Source organism: Anomaloglossus baeobatrachus, chromosome 9 (assembly GCF_048569485.1).
Source record: "Anomaloglossus baeobatrachus isolate aAnoBae1 chromosome 9, aAnoBae1.hap1, whole genome shotgun sequence".
Classification (NCBI taxonomy): Eukaryota; Metazoa; Chordata; class Amphibia; order Anura; family Aromobatidae; genus Anomaloglossus; species Anomaloglossus baeobatrachus.
This window is the reverse complement of record NC_134361.1, coordinates 38,009,078-38,030,903: the sequence shown is the minus strand read 5'-3', so window position 1 is coordinate 38,030,903 and position 21,826 is coordinate 38,009,078. Positions and strand designations below refer to the sequence as shown.

General features: G+C 44.1%; 1 protein-coding gene across 2 annotated transcripts; it reads right to left on the bottom strand.

Moving 5' to 3' along the window:
* Positions 1-805: 805 nt before the first annotated feature.
* On the bottom strand, positions 806-21,608 carry LOC142250405 (uncharacterized). 2 transcript variants are annotated; one of them, XM_075322567.1, is made up of 5 exons: positions 21,491-21,608; positions 8,416-8,674; positions 5,832-5,865; positions 2,351-2,471; positions 806-1,939 (listed from the first exon to the last, which is right to left on the bottom strand). In XM_075322567.1, exons 1-5 carry the CDS (start codon positions 21,531-21,533, stop codon positions 1,644-1,646), a joined length of 753 nt encoding a protein of 250 aa, XP_075178682.1. In that variant the 5' UTR covers positions 21,534-21,608; the 3' UTR covers positions 806-1,643. The 2 variants fall into 2 exon arrangements, with proteins under 2 accessions (XP_075178682.1, XP_075178684.1); XM_075322569.1 differs by having other exon boundaries at positions 8,621-8,674.
* Positions 21,609-21,826: the final 218 nt, after the last annotated feature.

Genomic DNA, 21,826 nt, shown 5'->3' with positions numbered 1-21,826 from the left:
TTGGTCTGTGACACGTCGTTTATTTACCGAAAATCGTTGTCTCATCAGTAGCGAGGTTGTTCGTTGTTCCTGCGGCGTCACACATCACTATGTGTGACGCCGCAGGAACAACGAACATTTCCTTACCTGTGTCCACTGGCAATGAGGAAGGAAGGAGGTGGGCGGCATGTTCCGGCCACTCATCTCCACCCCTCCTCTGCTATTGGGCGGCCGCTTAGCGACGTCACTATGATGTCGAACGCACTTCCCCCTTGAAGGAGGGATTGTTCGGTGGTCACAATGACGTCGCTGAAAAGGTATGTGCATGTGACGCTGCCGTAGCGATAATGTTCGCTACGGCAGCGATCACCAAATGTCGCATGAACGACAGGGGTGGGTGCTATCGCGCACGACATCGCTAGCTATTGCTAGCGATGTCGCAGCGTGTAAAGCACCCTTTACGCTGCACATACGTTACTTACCATTCACACCGTCTCCTCTCCATTTCCTCTAGACTTTAAAATTTAAAGAACCTTTGATGACATCAATGTCACATGACCGTGATATCACCAAAGGTCCTTAAGCAGTCTTAACCTTGGAGTAGAACTCCTGGGGGCCCCTAAAAGAGTGGAGGATCTGACATATTTCCCACCCTTCCCTGGATACTAGCTGTCTCCTCTTTGGCTCCTGTAGCCAACCAATTTTAACAAAGTCAAGTCTTCCGGTCTGTACATTTTTGTTTATTAGACGTAGGTCAGAGCTGTTTTTCGAAGACCACAATACTATCACAAGATTTAATATAAAATTGATTTTATTAAACACACTGTATATCTTAAAGTTTTTTTCTATTAAATATGTTTATCACCTATTCTCAGCATAGGTAATAACTATATGATTGCTGTAGGTCCTTTATCATCACTACCATTGGAGTGGTGGTCCCATTCACAACTAGAGCTTTGGGACCCTTGTTCTTGGAATCCATGAGGGTCTTAGCTGTCGAACATTTAATGATTATTAATCTATCACCTATCCTGTGAAGAACTTATCACCTATCCAAAGATGATGTGATAACATCATCTTTGGTGATATTGCTGGAGAAAGCCGAGTATAGCACTCCATCGGACGTCCCACAGAGAATGAATGGAAAGACAGTCACCATAACGCCCCATTTTGGCGCTCATTGGGTGTTGGACACCCATTGATCTAGAGGTAATCAGTTATCCTTCGAACCGATGATAATTTTTTCCTACCGGATAATCCATTTAAATGTATTTAGTCGGAAAATTCCATGGAAGCAAAACCATTTTCAAAAGGTTGACACTTGTCTCCTGTGCTCAGGAAATCAAAAGATAATACATACAGAAATCGATTTGACCCATAATAGCGAAAAAATCACTTCACAAACTCATACTTTTGACACAATGACCCATAAGTGGCACTAAACCCTCAAACACTAGTGCAAAGTCACAAACATATAGAACAATGTCATCTATAGGATACTCATTGGCCATCAGGCAATGACGATGGAGGCTCTCAATGGACAGTGGTAAGGTATTACGAGCGGTCCTTGACAGTGATCAGTCATTGACTAAGATTGACTGGGATAAGAGCAGGTTACAATAGTCTTACTTTGGAGCAATAGGTATAAATACAATAAAAAATGCTTAAAAGGCAAATCCACCAAAATCAAAACCATTGAAATCCTGGTCCATGCCTTCAAAATCCACATCATACTGGCAACCTTCTACATCTGACGAGGGGTGGTAGCCCAGCTCTCGGAAATCTGGTGGAGCAGTGTCAATAGAACGAGCACCATGACTTGAGGTCACCATATACCCCAGGGTTGGACCTGCAGCAGCACCTCCCATTAGCACACATGCCGTCTTCACCCCCCAGTGCAACTGGGAGCCATGACGCAGACAGTGTGGAGGACACTTTTCCTTACGATGAGCTGGTCTACCTGAGAAGAAAAGGAATTGGGAAACACAATGTAAAGTATCCAAAGATATTTTTCTTGGACTACCGAAATACCACCCGTAAACAATAAATGCATTAGACATTGAAGAAAGTAACAGAAAAGGGTGGAATGGTTTTTAATATTAGGAATTTATGGGTAAATTGAAAACATTTTACAAGGGCAGATTTTGTATTACTCGACAATCATTTTTAAACGAGGGATAAGCAAATTTTAGAAATTTGAAATTAATAAATCAAAAAAATGGGAAACAAGAGTTTTAAACAAAATTTTTAAAATTTGATTTTACCAAACTTGCCGAATTTTCCCAGGAAATTTGATACATTGCAAATTGGTTTGTGGTGAATTTAAAGTACTTCACAGCCTCTAATTATAGATAAAATGGACATCGCAAACCTTCTTTTCCTTGAGCCTTGTCCTTCGGTTGATTGGAAATCTCGCTCCAGCAGCATCTCCGGATTGGGGATGCATTGTGAAGTCTACAACTGTTTGGGGATAGTGGAGGCTGTGACAAACTCTAAAAGATGTGGAGAAAAATGTGTTATATATGGACAACTAGAGTTTTGTAAGTCAGTAGGTTTAACTAAAGCACTCAAACCACTGAAACCACTGCAAAAAAGCATCGTAAATGGTCACATGGTCTTAAGATTCAGATGAGCTCTGTCCCTGGTAACGACTCCATCATAGGCTTCATCTAAATCTTCAAGAAACACTCCCAACAGAACTACTGAGGCAAAAAAAAGTCCAAACTATGAAATTTTGGACTCCATTTGACCTACTATGCTATTGTGCCAAACTACGTTGGATAAGATGTGAAATGGAGTCCAATGTATCTAATTTTGGACTATGTTTGCCTAAATGAAGTCAATGACTCCATCGGGGGCATTTCTGAATCCAAATTTTCAGGGATTCATAAAGAAGCCCTGAATTGAATCATGAATGGAGAAACAGATGTGATGTGAAGCCAGCTGTCGGTTCTATTCACACCAGTATTGTGCTTCTGCTTATAACAAAAGCCCAAAAATTGTCTCAGATCTTTGATGCAGATCAGGGGTTTTTAATTTGATGGAAAAAAAAATTACAACTTCTGGTCTTGTGAGACCAGAGTCCTATTTGGAAACTATTCTCAGAATTTGAAAACAAAAATACAGTATATCGTGGGTCACTAAAGGCTCCAGAAGATCCAGCAAACATGGTCATGAGGCTCCAGAAGTTGAAGGCTTATGAACATTGAACCATACTGTCTTAATTCCATGACATATAAGAAGCATTGGATTCCGTTGCTTCGAGGGGAAGACATTGATAGAGTCTGATGTAACAGGAAAAAATATTTCCTTTGGACTCTATGCAGAAGCCATTTGAAGATCCATGGAAGTCTTACTGCATTTTTGTACCAATACGATCATGTGTCACGCTAGGTACAGGTAAGTTCCAAGCGAATGGTGAAAGGGAAGGGAAACCCTGTGTCTAGGGAAGGGGGAGATGGTGACCCCTGACCAAACCTACTGCTGGTCCCTAAGGTCCCTCATCACCCTAGATACAGTAGGTTCCGCACCTATCCGCTGAGCCGGATACCTGACCCTAGGTATCCCTAGTGCTGGAGGCAAAATCACCAGGCTTATCATCAATAATCTACGGTGCATACAATATACAGAGGACTATTTGCCAACACCTCTCTTCATCCACCTACTGCAGTGGAATATATGTTTGTGATAAGACTACTTATCCTTAGTTAAGTACTGTTGAGCATTTGTTATATCTTGTCTCTGTGCATATTTATATGTTTGTATAAAACCGTAACCTGTGTGATCTGTATGGTCATAAAGACCTGAGTTGCTCTCTCCACTCTGCTCCCGGTATCCAGAAACAGATGGGGAGTTATATTTGGGGTCTAGTGAGATTACTCGTGTATGAAACCTTTTCTGGGTTAGCTTGTTTGTGTTACTAAGTGTGATTTTACCAATAAAATATTTGCACATTGGGAATATATTTACGTATTACTTAATTTCCCTAGTGCTGGACCCTAAATAGGGAATGGGTGGGATGAGCTCTTCGTCAATCCTACTAAACACTAGAGGAGAAAAAAGGAAAACACACGGGGGAAAATGCATGAACTACTTATCCACAGATGATTCAGGTAGAAGTTCAGCAAAGATTCAGTAACGATACAACAGATGAGAGCAAGCCACCTGTTTGCAACCACAGCTTTAATGAACTGAATAATATCACCAGCACCAGTGTAATAGCCTGTCCCTCCCCCGCCTGTGCTCATGCTGTAATAGTCTGTCCCTCCTTGACTGCCCTGAATGTACTACTTCTGGTGGGAGATTGTTTGTTCTTCTCAGCATGGGACTCATCCAATCCACAACTTGGTAAACAGAATAGAGCCAGGACATCTAGAGTCCTTTCATGTATCAAATGTCCAGGGGGAGGTGGGCCTTTCTGCCCACCTAAGGGTCTGATCCCAGGAGAAGAGAACAATGAGACCCATGTTAGTCAGTTAGTTGGATCTCGGCTGGAGAAGGACTCGGATCTATAGTGGAGGCTGGATCCTAGTGCCTGTGTATGGACTTTTACAGATTGGAGATCAGTGGCCACGTTGGATTGTGTTTTGTTGTTCAACCTGTTGGACTCAAGGAACTCATATAAGGACCATTGCCATATTTTCCCTGGTGTCGGAATACCAGGAGGCGACCCCGGATCTGTTGTTTTGTTGTGGACCCCTACAGACTTTAAGGATTTATATTCATGTTTAGTGCTTTATCTTTGTGGTTAAAAAAAGCCCTTTGGATTGTTCCTCGGCCTGGCGTCCCTTACTGCTCTGTCGCATACCCAATTACAACCAGTCCAGAGAAGAAAGGAATATTTAAGCACAAGAGGAATACTGATAATCAGTGTTATGTCACCGCCAGAGTCTGCTCCAGCGACTTCTGCTCCGATCACCAGGCGACGCCGTGTTCCTGCCGTGGATGGTGCTGGTGATGCGAGAGGAGTCGATGCCAATGGCACCAGTGGGCGCAGGCTCCGATCATCCACTGGGCTGGGTTATCTTGGGATCTGCAGTACCGCTGGCTGACTGTGGGTGGCGTGTGTCTTCCAGCTGAAGTTGCCAGCGTTCAGCTACAGCCAATGGGAAGACACCACACCCTTCTTATTCCCACTCCTGTCACATGACCACTGCCAGAGATAGTTCTGATTTCCTGGCTCCTGGTCCGTCCTATTCTGTTTTGTGATTCCGGTGTGCTGACTTCTGCGTGTTCTCTGACTACCCTTCTGGCTGCTGTTTTTGTACCTCGCTGCCCGATCCGGATTTGACCTCTGCTCTGTTTTCTGATTACGTCCTTGTCTGCCGATTCTGTCCCTGTTCTGCTATTCCTGGTTTGACCCTGCCTGACGACTATGCTCATTGGACTGCAGCCTTCCACAGGTAATGATCTCCAGAGCCCTGTGTAATTCCAAATCCCTGTATAGGGGTTAAAGGGTGTCAGGGTTCTGGGGGTCCTGCTTGGTGAGTGGCTTCCCTCTAGTCTGTCCATTACATTCCCCCTGAGTCTGTTGATCCAGGCAGGCGTTACAATCAGCAGCTGGATGGAAGGAGAGCTCCTCTGGGTACAAAAGGGGAAGAGATGAAAACCCAGCAGAGGGGATACCTATTACAATGAATACTAACAGCAACAACAATGGAAAGTCAGGGAGCATTTTGCACAGCCAAACGCTGTGACCTTCTATTGACAGGCCACAGTTCCTTTTTTTCAAATCAAGAAAGTTGAATGTGATGGGATAGCATTGATACTAATATACGTCTTACTCAATAGAGAGTAACAATATCAAACAGCTATGACATGCATTCACAATCTCTTTCCTGTGTTTTACTCACCTCTTTAACTTTTCGTAGAATATTTATCCATTTGCTACAAAAAAAAAGGTTGTAAGAAGGAAAACATAATCATAATCACATTCTTAAAACAAGTATGGTACAAAAATGCATGAACAATGGAGGAGGCGTTACAGGAATTATTAACACCCCAAATAAGTCAGGGGTGCTCAGCTTTTAAATATACTTTGGACAATAGGATAAAGAGTTGCACACAAGTCACAATGTATAGGGGAATGATGAAAAGCAGAACTGCTATGGGAATACTAGACTGAAAAATACAATGGACTATCTGAAAAAAAGTGAAAATGATATGTGCATAACTGCTATGAATAATAGGAATGAGAGATGTTTAATCATTGTATTGATCAATGCAAAGGAGCCCCCAAACCACGCCAAGGTAATCTCTAGTTTTGGGGTCCCTAACATAACCTCACCTGCAGTTATTATTTATAGCAGTTATGCACATACCATTTTCATATTTTTCACTTTTTTCAGATAGTTCATTGTATTTTTCAGTCTAGTATTCCCATAGCAGTTCTGCATTTCATTATTCCCCTATACATTGTGACTGGTGTGCAACTCTTTATCCTATTGTTTAGTTGTATATTTTTGAGTCTTGCACCTTGTTCACACCATTGGTGTTCCAGACGTACATTCTTTAATTAGTATGCATTTTCTGTCTGAGAACCCTGCCCCACCCATAGCCATGGGTCTTATTTCACATATATAGCTTGGTCCTTTGCTTCCCATACAGAGCAAGTTTTTAACTGCAGGTGAGGTTACACATAGGTTAGGGATCCCAAAAATAGAGATTACCTTGGCGTTGGTTTTGGGGCTCCTTTGCATTGATCAATACAATGGCTAAACATCTCTCATTCCAATTATTCATAGCAGTTATGCACATTCCATTTTCATGTTTTTCACTGTTTTCAGATAGTCCATTGTATTTTTCAGTCTAGTATTCCCATAGCAGTTCTGCTTTTCATTATTCCCCTATACATTGTGACTAGTGTGTGACTCTTTATCCTATTGTTTAGTTGTATATTTTTAAGTCTTGCACCTTGTTCACACCATGGTGTTCCAGACGTACATTCTTTATATAATTATCCTTTGAGCAGAAATTATAGTAATTAGTATAGTAGATATTCTACCCCAAAGACTTCCTATTGACATCCCAGAAATAGTAGAAAGCCACTATTTGGTTTTACCGACAAAAAGACCTGAGTGGTTCCATAGCATCTGGTCCTAATTGATATTGCAGCTCTAGTTCCAGTACACTCATGAATTTAAGGAATTAAGCCAGGAATAATGGTGACAACAGATGAGCAAACCCAAACAGTAAGGATTGAGGTTTGTACGGGTCACCTGGTGTCCAGGGCTTTTTAAAATCGAATCCGTGTTCAAGTTCAGAGTTTGGGTGTTGTTAATATGCTAAAAAATGTTGCTTATAGGCTTCAAATCAACAAGCTTTTTGTAATGGGGAAGATGCCTTTACGCTATTGTAAACAATACATTTTTTTTAAAATGAAGTGGGGTCCCCCCTATTTTTGATAACCAGCGCAGGTAAAGCAGGCAGCTGGGGGCTGCATCCACTTACCGAGTTAGGAATGGGAGCATCTGATAGATGCCTCTCTATTACTAACCACTGGGCTTGATGCCAGCTGTCAATTCACAGCTGACACCAACTCCAAAAGTATTACCTTGATTGCCACTGCCTCATGGTTATCGGGATGAGCCAGAATTGGCACATTTAGTGGATGCACCACTTTTAGGACAGCTGTGGGCTGCTATTTTTAGGCTTGGAAGGACCCATTAACCATGGCCCTTTCCACCCTGATAATACCAGTCCGCAGCTGTCTGCTTTACCTTGTCTGGTTATCAAAAATAGAAGGGACCCCACGCCATATTTTAAACAACGATTTCGGGTCCCCCCCATTTTTGATAACCAGCCAAGGTAAAGCAGACAGCTGCGGACTGGTATTATCAGGGTGGGAAGGGCCTTGGTTATGGGCCCTTCCCAGCCTAAAAATAGCAGCCCACAGCTATCCTAAAAGTGGTGCATCCATTAAATATGCCAATTCTGACTCATCCCGATAACACTGAGACAGTGGCAATCAAGGTAATACTTTTGGAGTTGATGTCAGCTATCAATTGACAGCTGGCATCAAGCCCAGGGGTTAATAATGTAGAGGCATCTATCAGATGTTCCCATTGCTAACTCGGTAAGTGTAGAGTTAAAAGACACACACACAAGAAAAAAAAACCCAGTTTATTTTAATAAAGAATCCCCCACACTCCACTGAGTTATAATAAAGGGGAAAGGAGCATTGAAATTCAAGAAGAACATAGTAAACTGCTACAAAGAGGGACATTCAGGACTGGCACCACCAGTAAAAAAGCCCATGAGTGAGCCACAAGGGATTCACCGGTTTACTCATCCAAAGCTCATAAAAGTTATTTACCCAAATTTTTTATGAAAGCCCAATGGACCTTGCAAAACATTTACCTGGTGTTTATGCCTATTTGACTTGTAAATATAATATGACTGAAGAACTGAGATAGTGGGATGTGTAGACGGAGATACCTGCACTCCTGTGAATCTGGGGCATGAAGCAGAAGTGTTCTCCCGTCACTCAAGGAGAGACCTAAACAGTTGGTCCTCTGTATGCCAATGGGCAGTTTGGGCAGGTCCCCAATCTCAGTGCCCTCCATTATAGCTTGACAACGAGTAAGAAGTGGGATTTCTAGGTCTACTGAAGAGTCTGGATCTCTGGACAGGAGAAGGCTACCTTCCTGGGTGAGCTGCAAGTATCGTTCCTTCCACTGCTTGAAAAGAAAGCCACCTAAAAAATAGAAGACAGTAAATATTTGTATAAAACTAATGTGTGAAACCGGCCAAAAAGTTATTGTGTAATCTTATTGTAAAAGGTAGAATTGAATCAGGGCAGTAAAGGTGTCTATGGGCAATCACCGATCAAAGCGACACATGAATGCCCCTTCCTAAGAAACTCACCAAATCTAAAGTCAACTGACACCATATTTTCGCATATGTGGACCACCATGACTTGTTCCTACACCTCTGACACAGGAGTAGAAAGAATAGAGGGAATTTTCAGCTGATCCATGGATCATAAAATATTTATTTGCATGGGGTTTCCTAAGGGTTGTCCTGGGTGTCAATACTATATAATGTGGACTATATGCCTTCTTGGTGCAGAAAAGGAGTTGACCACCTTAGAAAATCAATTTTCGGGAAATCCCATCACTGGACCACTCTGCCAGAAACTGTAAAAATTCTCCTGCATGAGGGATTTAATAAGTTTTCTAGGTCCTAATTAGACAGTCAGTGTTATGTATGGAGCTACTCTTAAGGGGGCTTTACACGCAGCGATATCGCTAGCGATATCGCTGATGAAAGCACCCGCCCCCGTCGTTTGTGAGTCACGGGAAAATCGCTACCCGTAGCGCAATATATCGTTAGGAGCCATCACACGGACTTACCTGCCTAGCAAGGTCGCTGTGGCCGCCGAACCGCCTCCATTCTAAGGGGGCGGTTCGTGTGGCTTCACTAAGCGGCCGTCAAATAGAAGCGGAGGGGCGGAGATGAGCAGCCATAACATCCCGCCCACCTCCTTCCTTCCTCATTTCCGGCGGCCACAGGTAAGCTATAGTTCGTTGTTCCCAAGGTGTCACACATATCGATGTGTACTGCCTCGGGAACGACTAACAACCTGTGTCCTCAACAATCAACGATTTTTTTAAAATGAACGACGTATCAACGATGGACGATTTGGTGACTATTTTCCATCGTTAACGGTCGCTCGTTGGTGTCACACGCAACAACGTCGCTAACGATGCCGCATGTGTGTCACGGAATCCGTGACCCTGGCGATATATCGTTAGATATGTCGTTGCGTGTAACGGGGCCTTTACAGCTAATAGATTGGAGCACAATTGTAAGGGTCAGTCAGACGTCTCTTTTTTATTTTCATGTGGGAAACATTTTTGTTCCATGAACCCTCAGACGTTCATTGCCAATTTTGATCTGACCCTCGGATTAACATCTGACACGACTCTACAATTTTGCATAGATCCCTTTGTCCGCAAAAAAAATTGGCCATGTGAATTGCCCCATAGATATTACTTGGTACCAGTACTACTCGTGCTGTACACAGATAGAACTCATACATGAAAAAATGGATGTCTGAATGAGCCATAGGGGTAATATCTAGAATTTTACAGCTGTGTATATTTTTTTCAACTATGGTAATAAACATTATGATGGAGCAGATGGAAAAACAGTGGGATTAGTTCCATTTTTTAATTTGGTTACTCAGTGATTTCGTTATTTGGCACAAGTCTCTCCACACAGATAGCGGCTTAAAAATGAACAATTTTAATTTTTTTTGTTTCATTAAAAAGAAAAAACTTTTTAGAGGAGATTATTGTTTTCTTTGCTACACTCCCTAAAGGGGGCTTCACACGCTGCGACATCGCTAACGAGATGTCGTTGGGGTCACGGAATTCGTGATGCACATCCGGCCTCGTTAGCGACGTCGTAGTGTGTGACAGCTACAAACGACCGTTAACGATCAAAATTACTTACGTTATCGTTGATCGTTGACACGTCGTTAAAATTCCAAATATCGTTGCTGTTGTAGGTCGCAGGTTGTTCGTCGTTCCCGAGGCAGCACACATCGCTGTGTGTGACACCGCAGGAACAAGGAACATCACCTTACCTGCGGCCACCAGCAATTAGGAAGGAAGGAGGTGGGCGGGATGTTCGGCCCGCTCATCTCCGCCCTTCTGCTTCTATTGGGCGGCCGCTTAGTGACGCCGCTGTGACGCCAAATGAACCACCCCCTTAGAAAGGAGGCGGTTCGCCGGTCACAGTGACGTCGCTAGGCTAGTAAGTACGTGTGACGGGTGTTAGCGATGTTATGCGCCACGGGCAGCGATTTGCCCGTGACGCACAACCGATGGGGGTGGATGCTTTCACCAGCGACATCGCTAGCGATGTCGCTGTGTGTAAAGCGGGCTTTAGGCATAAAAAAACGCAGGTGTGGCATGTTCTGTTTTGTCCATCCATTTGACCATCCGTGTGTGCCATCCGTATAACATCCGACACGTACCGATAAAAACCATGACACTAAAATTAATGGGCTTTATGTGTTAAAGATGTGAAAAGACAGATAGATAGATTTTACAGCTATTAACCAAATAATTATAAAAATGAAAATAAAAAAATAACATGTGGCCTATGCAATTTTTGATAGCCAGCAAAGGTAAAGCAGACAGCTAGGGGCTGATATTAGGATGGGAAGGTCAATGGATATTGGGTCCTCCCCAGCCTACATATAGCAGCCCGCAGCCACCTCACAAGTGACGCAACATATTAGATGCACCAGAATTGGAAAGTCACATCTGATCACAACCACCGGATCTCATGGAGGGCAGTGTGAGCTGGAAGTGGCTGTTCCTTAAAGCCTGTGCAGCCTCCTTCTGTATATTATTGTCATTGTGTAAGGTGGTAGCAACACTGCTTAGGAGTGTTATCTAGGCTCCTGTATTTAAAGGGGTTGTACTAAGTTTTCAAGTTATCCAAAAATAATAGACCATGGAGGTCTAACTATTGGGACCCACACTGATCCCTAGAAAGGGACTCTGAAGTCCCCATCTGAATGAAGAAGTCGGACATGCTCCTCTCTGCTCCATTCATTGTCCGATAGAGAACTGTACTCTGCTATCTCCGGAAGTCCCATAGACAATGAATAGACTTAAACATATGCATATTCTATCTATTGAAGATTGGGTTTTGCAGAGACCTTTTTTCAAGATCGTGGGGTGTCCCAGTAGTAGGACCCCATGTATTCAACAAGTTTATCCCAAATCCTATCGATATGAAGTAACTTGTTGTTTTGGGAAAAACTCTTTAAACTGAACCTGATAACTGATACATTTTGCCAAATTTTCTACCAGATAATGCTTATTTCCTTTGTGTATTGGAACAACACAAAACAGACACAGAGGAAAAAAGCAAATTGGATATAATTTTGCACAAAACTCAAAAAATGGAGCAAACAAAATTGTTGACATCTTTCCAAAATTGTGGGTGTACAACCTTGTTTCAACCATGTGGTGTTCCTTCAAACTCAATTGTGGCAAGTAACAGGTGTAGGCAATATATGAAAATCACATTTGAAACCAAAGAAAAATGGGAGAAGTTGACTCAATATTTGCATTGTGTGTCTGTGTGTGCAACACTAAGCATGAGGAAATGGAGAACAGAAAGAAGAGAACTGTCTGAGGCCACGAGAACCAAAATTGTTGAAAAATATCAACAATCTCAAGAATACAAGTCGATCTACATAGATCATGATATTCCTTTGTCCACAGTGAGCAATATAATTAAGAGGTTTACACCCCATGGCACTGAAAAAAAAACTAGACTGCAGTTTGCCAAAATCCTTCTGGGAAAGCATCTTGTGGACAGATGAGACCAAGATAGAGCTTTTTGATAAAGCACATCATTCTACTGTTTACTAAAAATGGAATGAGGCCTACAAAGAACACAGTACCTACAGACAAATATGGTGGAGGCTCAGAGATGTTTTGGGGTTGTGTTGCTGCCTCTGGTATTCAGGGCTTTATCTGTGTGCAGAGCATCATGAAATCTGAATATTACCAATGGATTTTTGGTGGCAATGTAGTGCCAAGTGTCCGAAAGATGGGTTTGTGTCCTAGGTTATGGGTCTTCCAGTGGGACAATGACCCTAAACATTTCAAGAAGTCCCAGGAAATGGGTGGAAACAAAGCGCTAGAGAGCTCTGAAGTGGCAGCAATGAGTTTGCATCTACATCCCATTGACAACTGTGGAATGATCTTAAAATTGATGTTGGGAGAAGAGAAGACACCTTCAAATATGAGAAACCTGGAGCAGATTATAACGAAGAGTCCAAAATTCTAGGTGAGAGGAGCAAGAAGCTTGTGAACGGTTATAGGAAGCAATTGATGGAAGTTATTTATTTCAAAGGATAGGCAACCAGTTTAGGGTGCCAACAATTTTGTTCGGCCTTTTTTGGAGTTTTGTGTGAAATTATGTCCAATTTGCCATATCCTGAGGAAGGGGGCTGCGACTTCCGAAACACGTTGACCTGTACTTGCCAATTTTTAATAAAGACATGGAATAATTTATTTGGTCTGAATGGTGATCAGCGCGGCATGACACCCAGTTTCATCTGTATATCTCCTTCTTATACATAAACAAACTCAATTGTGGCAAGTAACAGGTGTGGGCAATATGAAAATCACATCTGAAACCAAAGAAAAAGGGGAGAAGTTGACTCAATATTTGCATTGTGTGTCTGTATGTGCCACACTAAGCATGGAGAAATGGAGAACAGAAAGAGGGGAAGAGAACTGTTTGAGGCCTTGAGAACCAAAATTGTTGAAAAATATCAACAATCTCAAGAATGCAAGTCGATCTACATAGATCATGATGTTCCTTTGTCCACAGTGAGCAATATAAATCAAGAAATTTACACCCTATGGCACTGTAAAAAAGCTAGACTGCAGTTTGCCAAAATCCTTCTGGGAAAGCATCTTGTGGACAAATGAGACCAAGATGGAGCTTTTGAGTAAAGCACATCATTCTACTGTTTACTTAAAATGGAATGAGGCCTACAAAGAAAAGAACACAGTACCTACAGTCAAATATGGTGGCGGCTCAGAAATGTTTTTGGGTTGTGTTACTGCCTCTGGCACTCGAGGCTTTAACTGTGTGCAAAGCATCATGAATCACTCCAGGGGAGCGGGCAGGGAGAAGCTGATACCTGGTGCCCGTGGATTGGGCACCAGGTATGAGCTGTCAGGTTCCCTTTCAATGTTTTTGGCCAATGTAGAACAGAAGATGATTTGGGCTCAAAATTATTTCGGCCCCTTATTGCACCATGGCATAGTAGTTATGGTATTATTAGTGGTACACTGAAATGTTAATGGCCTTTAGTTTGCTATTTGTCTTTTCTATACTTGTAACATTTTCTCGCTGTCTCTTTAAATTTCTTCCCCTTTGAGCTAAACATCGGCACGCGTCTACACATGAATTTGCGAACACATCTGTCCATCACTGCAGTACATCGCTTTCTCATATTAAATCTGAGCCTTTGGACGTGCTCCGTGGATTACAAAACATTCCCGGAGCTCAGAAGCAGTTCCTATGGATTAAAACACAATTATATCCGTAGCAGTGAGACTAATCTTCTACAGAACACATAATATAGCCGGGCACTGAGTGAAGGCGGGAGGAAAAAGATAGATTATATGGGCATGGACCCCAGGAGTGCGTGCAAGAGGTGAGTCCCTGAATGGCACGTACCATATGTCTGAGCTCTATTCTTCCTCTGCAACTTGTGACCAATTATTATCTGCCATCCTCAACCCTAAGAGCCATGACTTTTTAAGTTACCTAGACTATATAATAGTACCAAGAATTTAAATGGCAGACTAGGCTTTATTTGTTAGAAGCAATCAGATGGTAGTAGGGGATCAGTTCCCTAGAGCACTATCAGTGGGAAATTAGGAATTACATGTTGACCAGCTTGAATGTCTTTGGACCTTGATTGGGGCTTATCTACCCTCCAGACTATCCTGCATTGCAACCTTTCAGCAATTTTGGTCTGCCATCCACATCCAGGGAGATTAGCTACAGTGATATTGTCACACTAGGTACGAGGAAGTACCAAGCGAACGGCGAAGGGGAAGGGGAACCCTGTGTCTAGGGAAAGGGAAGATGGTGACCCTTGACTAAACCTACCGCTGGTCCGTGAGGTCCCTCACCAACCTAGATAGGTTCCACACCTATGCACCAAGCCGGATACCTGACCCTAGGTATCCCTGCTACTGGTCCCTGGGGTACCTCACTACCCTAGATAGGTTTCACACCTATGCACCGAGCCTGATACCTGACCCTAGGTATCCCTGCTGCTGGTTCATGGGGTCCCTTACCACCTTAGATAGGTTCCGCATCTATGTGCTGAGCTGGATACCTGACCCAAGGTATCCCTAGTGCTGGACCCTAAATAGAGAACGGATGGGATGAGCTCTTCATCAAACCCACTAAACACTAAGGGAAGACACAAGGAGGACACACAGGGGAAAATGCTTGAACTACTTATCATTAGATGACTCAGGTAGAAGTTCAGCAAGGTTTTCAGCAACGATACCACAGAGGAGTATAAGCCACCTGCTTGCAACCTCGGGTTGAAGGAACTGAAAATATCACCAGCACCAGTCCAAGGAAGGAAGGGTTATTTAAGTGCCAAGATAATGGTAATGATCAGCAGCTGGGTGGAAGGCGAGCTCCTGCTGGGTCCAAAGGGGAGAGAGATGAATCCAACAGGAAAATACCTATCAATACTGACAGCAGAAACAATGGAAAGTCAGGGAGCATTTTGCACAGCCAAACACTGTGACCTTCTATTGCCAGAAACCACATGACTGTCTGTCACCCATGACATACCTGTGACAGCTATGAATTGTAAACTTCTTCATTATGTTGTAAACTGTGGACAAAGGAACATCAAGATCTCAGGAGATGGACTTGTAATCTTGAGATTGTTGATATTTTTCAACAATTTTGGTTCTCAAGTCCCCAGACAGTTCTCTTCTCCGCTTTCTGTTCTCCATGCCACGTGTGGCACACACAAGACACACAATGCAAAGATTGAGTCAACTTCTCCCTTTTTTATTTGGTTTCAGGTGTGATTTTCATATTGCCTACACCTGTTACTTGCCAGAGGTGACTTTTAACAAGCATCACATGCTTGAAACAAAGTTGTTTACCCACAATTTTGTAAAGGTGGCATCATTTTGTCCGGAACATTTTTGGAGTTTTGTGTGAAATTATGACTAATTTGCCTTTTTTTCCAGTTTTTTTTGTGTTGTTCTAATACACACAAAGGAAATAAACATGGGTTTAGCAAAATGTGTACTTGCATTAATTTTCTGGGGGAAATAGTTCATTTTCTGGAACAATTTCAAGGGCGCCAACACTTTCAGCTATGACTGTATATAAACAAGCTGAGCTCTCCAGTGGGAGTGTGCAAGCCCCTCTATTACTTTATAATACCTTTATAGGGTGTGTGAAACAGGACAAAACCTATAACATAATGATGTTACAAAAGAGACCTGTTGGACCTATGGTTGAAGGGACTCCTACAGCACAGTGACTGTTCAAACCAAGCACTGGCACTCAGTGCATCAAGGTGGGGACAAATATTTAAGTGCACCTTCCCACTCTGTATCTCCACCCCCCCTTCTTTGATTGACAGATCTGGCTTCATAGCGCTAAAGAAGGGCAGAAATAGTTGGAAACAGACAGGTGGAAAGGTGCACTTAATTGTTTGGGTGCTACATGATGCACCGGGCGTATGTGCTTATGGTCACAACTACTGGAACTTCCACAATATAGTAGTTTACATCTTTTGTGTGGATAGGTGATAACCAGTGGTGCAGTGTGGATCGGAAGGGGGAGGGGGTTGATTGCCCCCGATCCCACAGTCTATGGGAATGCAACATTTCAGGACCCCTTCTCCCTCGCCGCTCCCACTGGTTGTTCGCCTAGAGCTGTTTATGCAGAGTGCAGCAGTGGAGATGGATTTGTCATCGGCTGCTTCGCTCTGCATAGACAGAGACCGAAATGACAAAGCTCAGTATAATAAAGTAAGCTTAGGGGTACTTTACACGTTGCGACATCGTTACCGATATATCGTCGGGATCAAGTCGTTAGTGACGCACATCTGGCGCCGGTAACAACATTGCAACATGTAAATCCTAGTTGCGACGATGAATGAGCGCATCAGCGTCAAAAATCGCTGTTCTGTGACACGTCGTTCATTTTCATAATGTTGTTACTGCTGCCGGTACGATGTTGTTCGTCGTCCCTGCGGCATCATACATCGCTGTGTGTGAAGCCGCAGGATCGACAAACATCTCCTTACCTGCGTCCACCGGCAATGCGGAAGGAAGAAGGTGGGCGGGATGTTATGTCCCGCTCATCTCCGCCCCTCCACTTCTATTGGCCGGCCGCTTTGTGACGTCGTGGTGAAGTCGCGGTGACGCCGAACGCACCTCCCCCTTGAGGGAGGGATTGTTCGGCAGTCACCGCGACGTCGCCGACCAGGTAAGAGCGTGTGAAGCTGCCGTAGCGATAATGTTCACTACGGCAGCAATCACCAGATATCGTAAGTACGACAGGGGCGGGTGCTATTGCGCTTGACATCGCTAGCCGATGCTAGTGTGGCGCCACTGAGGCTTCCGTCGCCACAGAGACATTGCACCCCATCCAGAGGTGTGATGTCCCATCCTGGGTAAGGAAAGGGGTACATGCCAGGTCCCCAGGCAAATCTACACTACACCCATTGTTAGGTACACACTGGGACCAGGGAGAGTGGCAGCAACCCTCCCATGCTGCATGCTGGGAGGGGCCGTAAGACCCATCCCTGCTCCTATAGGGTACAGCTTAGCAACTGGGGAGGTGGGAGGAGCCACCAGAGAGCAGACAGAGAAAGGAAGGTCAAGTTTGAGTAGTCTGAGAGTGAGGGGAGAAGGAGGAGGAGGTCTGCGCGAAGCAGAGGAGAAGGAGAGAGAGTAAGGAAGCTCTAGTCAGACAGGAGCTAAGAAACGAAAGTGACGCTTCCTGGTAAAGACCCTGGGACTCAGAGGGTCCAGGTACCAAGCAGGGAACGAAGGGATCCCAGGGCCACGGATAGCTGGTGAGCTGTGGTGACCTGTTCCACAGGAACATCGGTGGAGGGATCAAGCTGCAACAGGGGACGGTCCCTAGAACAGAAGGAGTGAAAAATCATCTCCAACAGTAAAAACCGAGGCCCAGGGAAAGTTGCAAACTCCCCGGGCCACAGCCCACAGCAGAACCTCTAGAAAGGGGACAAGTAACCGACAGGCGAGCTCCCAGCCTGGAGGCTGTAGTGGAGGCCGAGCAGGTTCATCCTAAAAGAGCTGGGCTTAAGGAGACAGCTGAAGACAGAGACACTTTAGAGAGAGGGGTGCACTAGCATTTACCCCCAGATCTACCCAGGATCGGCGGAGGTCCCTGACGGTGGTCCCAGCAGGCCAAAGGCTCCTGCAGGCCTTGACAAGAACTGTGAGTAAAGACCTTGAAACTGCACCCCTGGTGTTGCCTCAGTTATTTCTCTGCATAGACATTTACAAGCACCAACTGTGCCCCGGGGCACCGCTCCACCTGTGGGGAGCAGTACCATCATTGCTGCCATTCCATCACCCCGGAGGCCTCATACAGCAGCGGCGGCTTAATAGCCGCATACCACAGGTGGCGTCACGAACACAAAATTTATTCACCCCAAGTCACCAGCCATATTACTTGACACCCACCAGGGCCACGGAGTCGGGCCCCGCCACCACTGACGACCTCCGGACTAGTCCGGCCCGGCACCGGGTGTCCCATAGCCCTGGGGTGGGCGAGTCACTAGCGATGTCGCAACGTGTAAAGTACCCCTTAGTCATCCCGGTCGCTGACTATACAGAGCACAAATTTGGGAGATTCAATTAAATTTAGCTTGGAAATTAAACTTGCAGCAAATTAATTCAAAGCGAATTAAAAATGACCCAATTGTCAATAATGTAGTGGACGATTATTGCGCTCAGAGATCTCTCCCGACTCCAAAGAATAATAAATGGAAGGAAGGGAAGGGGTTAAAAATAATAAAGTATACTTACCTCTCACCTGTAGAAAAATTTTAGGGACATTGACCCCACCCCTTGATAAAGATTCCCTCCACACCACAACCTTAAGCCCCAAAAATTAATTCAGATTGCTGTTGGTAGGAAAGGCTGAAGACCTCTTTGCCCTGTATATGCCATGTATTTGTATATGACATGTATGGATGGGGGGATTTTTTTCACATGATAGACCAGCAAAAAAAACTCCCAAAACCCCCTAATTTTTTGCGAACTGTCTGAAAATTTACAAACACTCAGGGCCCAAATGTAAAGCATCCCTATATACAGAATAAGTGTGGATGCTGAAAATTAGACTTGGCATATAGGGCTTGATATGTAAAGGCTGCAGGTTTACAGGAGCAGCAGCTACAAGGAGGACATTAAGTTGTATTCTACCTGCAGCCACTTGCTTTCAGTCATTGTGATTGAAGAGGGAGTGGATGCAGTCCCTGACCATAATATAGTGAGCACACTGTAATCGCTCCCTGGTAGTTGGATTGACATCCTGCTCTGCACACACACGCTGTGCACACATGCTGAACGGCAGTCTGCCAGTCAAACTGCAAGGGAGCAATTACAGGAGATCTAGGCGTTAATGCTCAGACCAGAGGGAGTGATTACAGGAGGCCAAGGAGTTAATGCTCAGACCAGAGGGCATGATTACAGGAGGCCTAAGGGTTAATGCTCAGACCAGAGGGAGTGATTACAGGAGGCCTAGGAGTTAATGCTCAGACCAGAGGGAGTGATTACAAGAGGCCTATGTGTTAATGCTCAGCCAAGAGAGAGTGATTACAGGAGACTTAGGAGTTAATGTTCAGACCAGAGGGAGTGATTACAGGAGACCTAGGAGTTAATATTCAGACCAAAGGGAGTGATTACAGGAGGCCTAGACATTAATGTTCAGACCAGAGGGAGTGATTACAGGAGGCCTAGGAGTTAATGCTCAGACCAGAGGGAGTGATTACAGGAGGCCTAGACGTTAATGTTCAGACCAGAGGGAGTGATTACAAGAGGCCTAGGAGTTAATGCTCAGACAAGAGGGAGTGATTACAGGAGACCTAAGCATTAACGCTCAGACCAAAGGGAGTGATTACAGGAGACCTAGGAGTTAATGCTCAGACAAGTGGGAGTGAGTAGAGGGCCAAGCCAGAAACTGCAGTGGAAGGACAAGTAATGAGCAAGGTGTGTAATTTTGTTTTAACCGTTACCCAGCCCTAAAAAAAGTTCAGCCAGTAGCAACCAATGAGCGAAATGAATCACAAATAATTAAGATTATGATGAATACATTTTTTTTTATGAAGTCGTGACTGTCTGTGCATGCAAATGAATGGACGGTATCAGCCTCATCACATGGCAGTACGGTTGCTTTTCTAGGCAATGACAAGTAAAAAGTCACATCATTCTTGTATGCAAACATTCACTTACCTTAACCTCATCTTGCCGCACACAATACATATGTTTTTTTTAACATTTTGCCTACATGCTCACATAGTCACAGACTTGTCAATCCAGGGCAGTGGTTGTGGGGAAGCCACTGGAACCCGCCTCTCTGACTAGTCACCGTTGTGGCTCAGCCCCCAGTGGCTTTTAAAGTATATTTTTCTCTGAAACGCTGCAGTGATTCAGAATCAAACATACATGACTGGAATCATACAGCCAGGGCTGGATACTGTCAGGTTCCCTCCAAGCCTTGCATCAACCCTCTATAATATATAAGCCCATCATACATATGTCTGACCACCAATGCTACAAATAAATGGAGGAAAAACTGGGGCAAAAACACACAAAAAGGAAGGACTATGTATCTATCTATCCCTCTATCTATCCATCCATCCATCCATCCATCCATCCATCCATCTATCTATCTATCTATCTATCTATCTATCTATCTATCTATCTATCCCTCTATCTATCTATCCATCCATCCATCCATCCATCCATCCATCTATCTATCTATTCCTCTATCTATCTATCTATCTATCTATCTATCTATCCCTCTATCTATCCATCCATCCATCCATCCATCCATCCATCTATCTATTCCTCTATCTATCTATCCATCTATCTATCTATCTATCTATCTATTCCTCTATCTATCTATCTATTCCTCTATCTATCTATCTATCTATCTATCCCTCTATCTATCTATCCCTCTATCTATCTATCTATCTATCTATCTATCTATCCCTCCATCCATCCGTCTATCATTCTATCTATTCCTCTATCTATCCCTCTATCTATCCATTCATCTATCCATCCATCCATGTCTCTATCTATCTATCCATCCATCCCTCACTCCCTCCCTCTATCCGTCTATCTATCTATCCATCCATCCTTCTATCTCTATCTATCTATCCCTCCCTCCATCCCTTTCTCACGCCCTCCCTCTATCCGTCAGTCTATCTATCCATCCATCCATCCATCCATCCGTCTATCTCTATCTATCCATCCATCCATCCCTCCCTCCCTCTATCTATCCCTCTATCTATCCATCCATTCATCTATCCATCCATTCATCTATCCCTATATCTATCTATCCCTTTATCTATCCCTCTATCTATCTATCTATCTATCTATCCCATAAACCATATACACCACAGTACAAGATATGAGTTGTAATGAGCACATCTCTGTACATATACACTCTTACACAGATGTAATATATAACTGCAGAACTACAACTCCCAGCAGTATCTGATTTCTCAGAAATGGACACAGATGACACATATACTAACCCTATATAGAATACAGACCATAGAGACCCAGCTCTACAATCCTATTCCCCTGTCCGCACCCGGGGACATCCAGAGGTTTTGTGATGTAACATCTGCCCCAGAAGCCCCCTCACCCCTGTATGTTATGGTCCGGAGTGGTCCTCCATCGTCCGCTCGCTGCCCACTCACCATATTTCTTGAGGTAGCCTTGGTGTATGAGGGACGAATCCATCTCCGATCAGATCTTCCATGGGAGACAGAGACAGATGTGAAGGGGCAGCCCGGGGCGGCAGCAATGGGACTGATCCCTTAATCCCACTTGTGTCCTATCACAGAATACACATCCCCCTCCCCAGATTCTGTCATTCACAGGAGTTCTGCGACATTAATATATTCACCCCGACACATGATGCCACCGTCACCCTGCCACCTCGCCCCCCAATACACCGCCGCCGGGGAGGACTGACCCAATTCATGGACGCTCACTAATACTTCACTGACGGTTTTCTAATCTTTAATATCTAC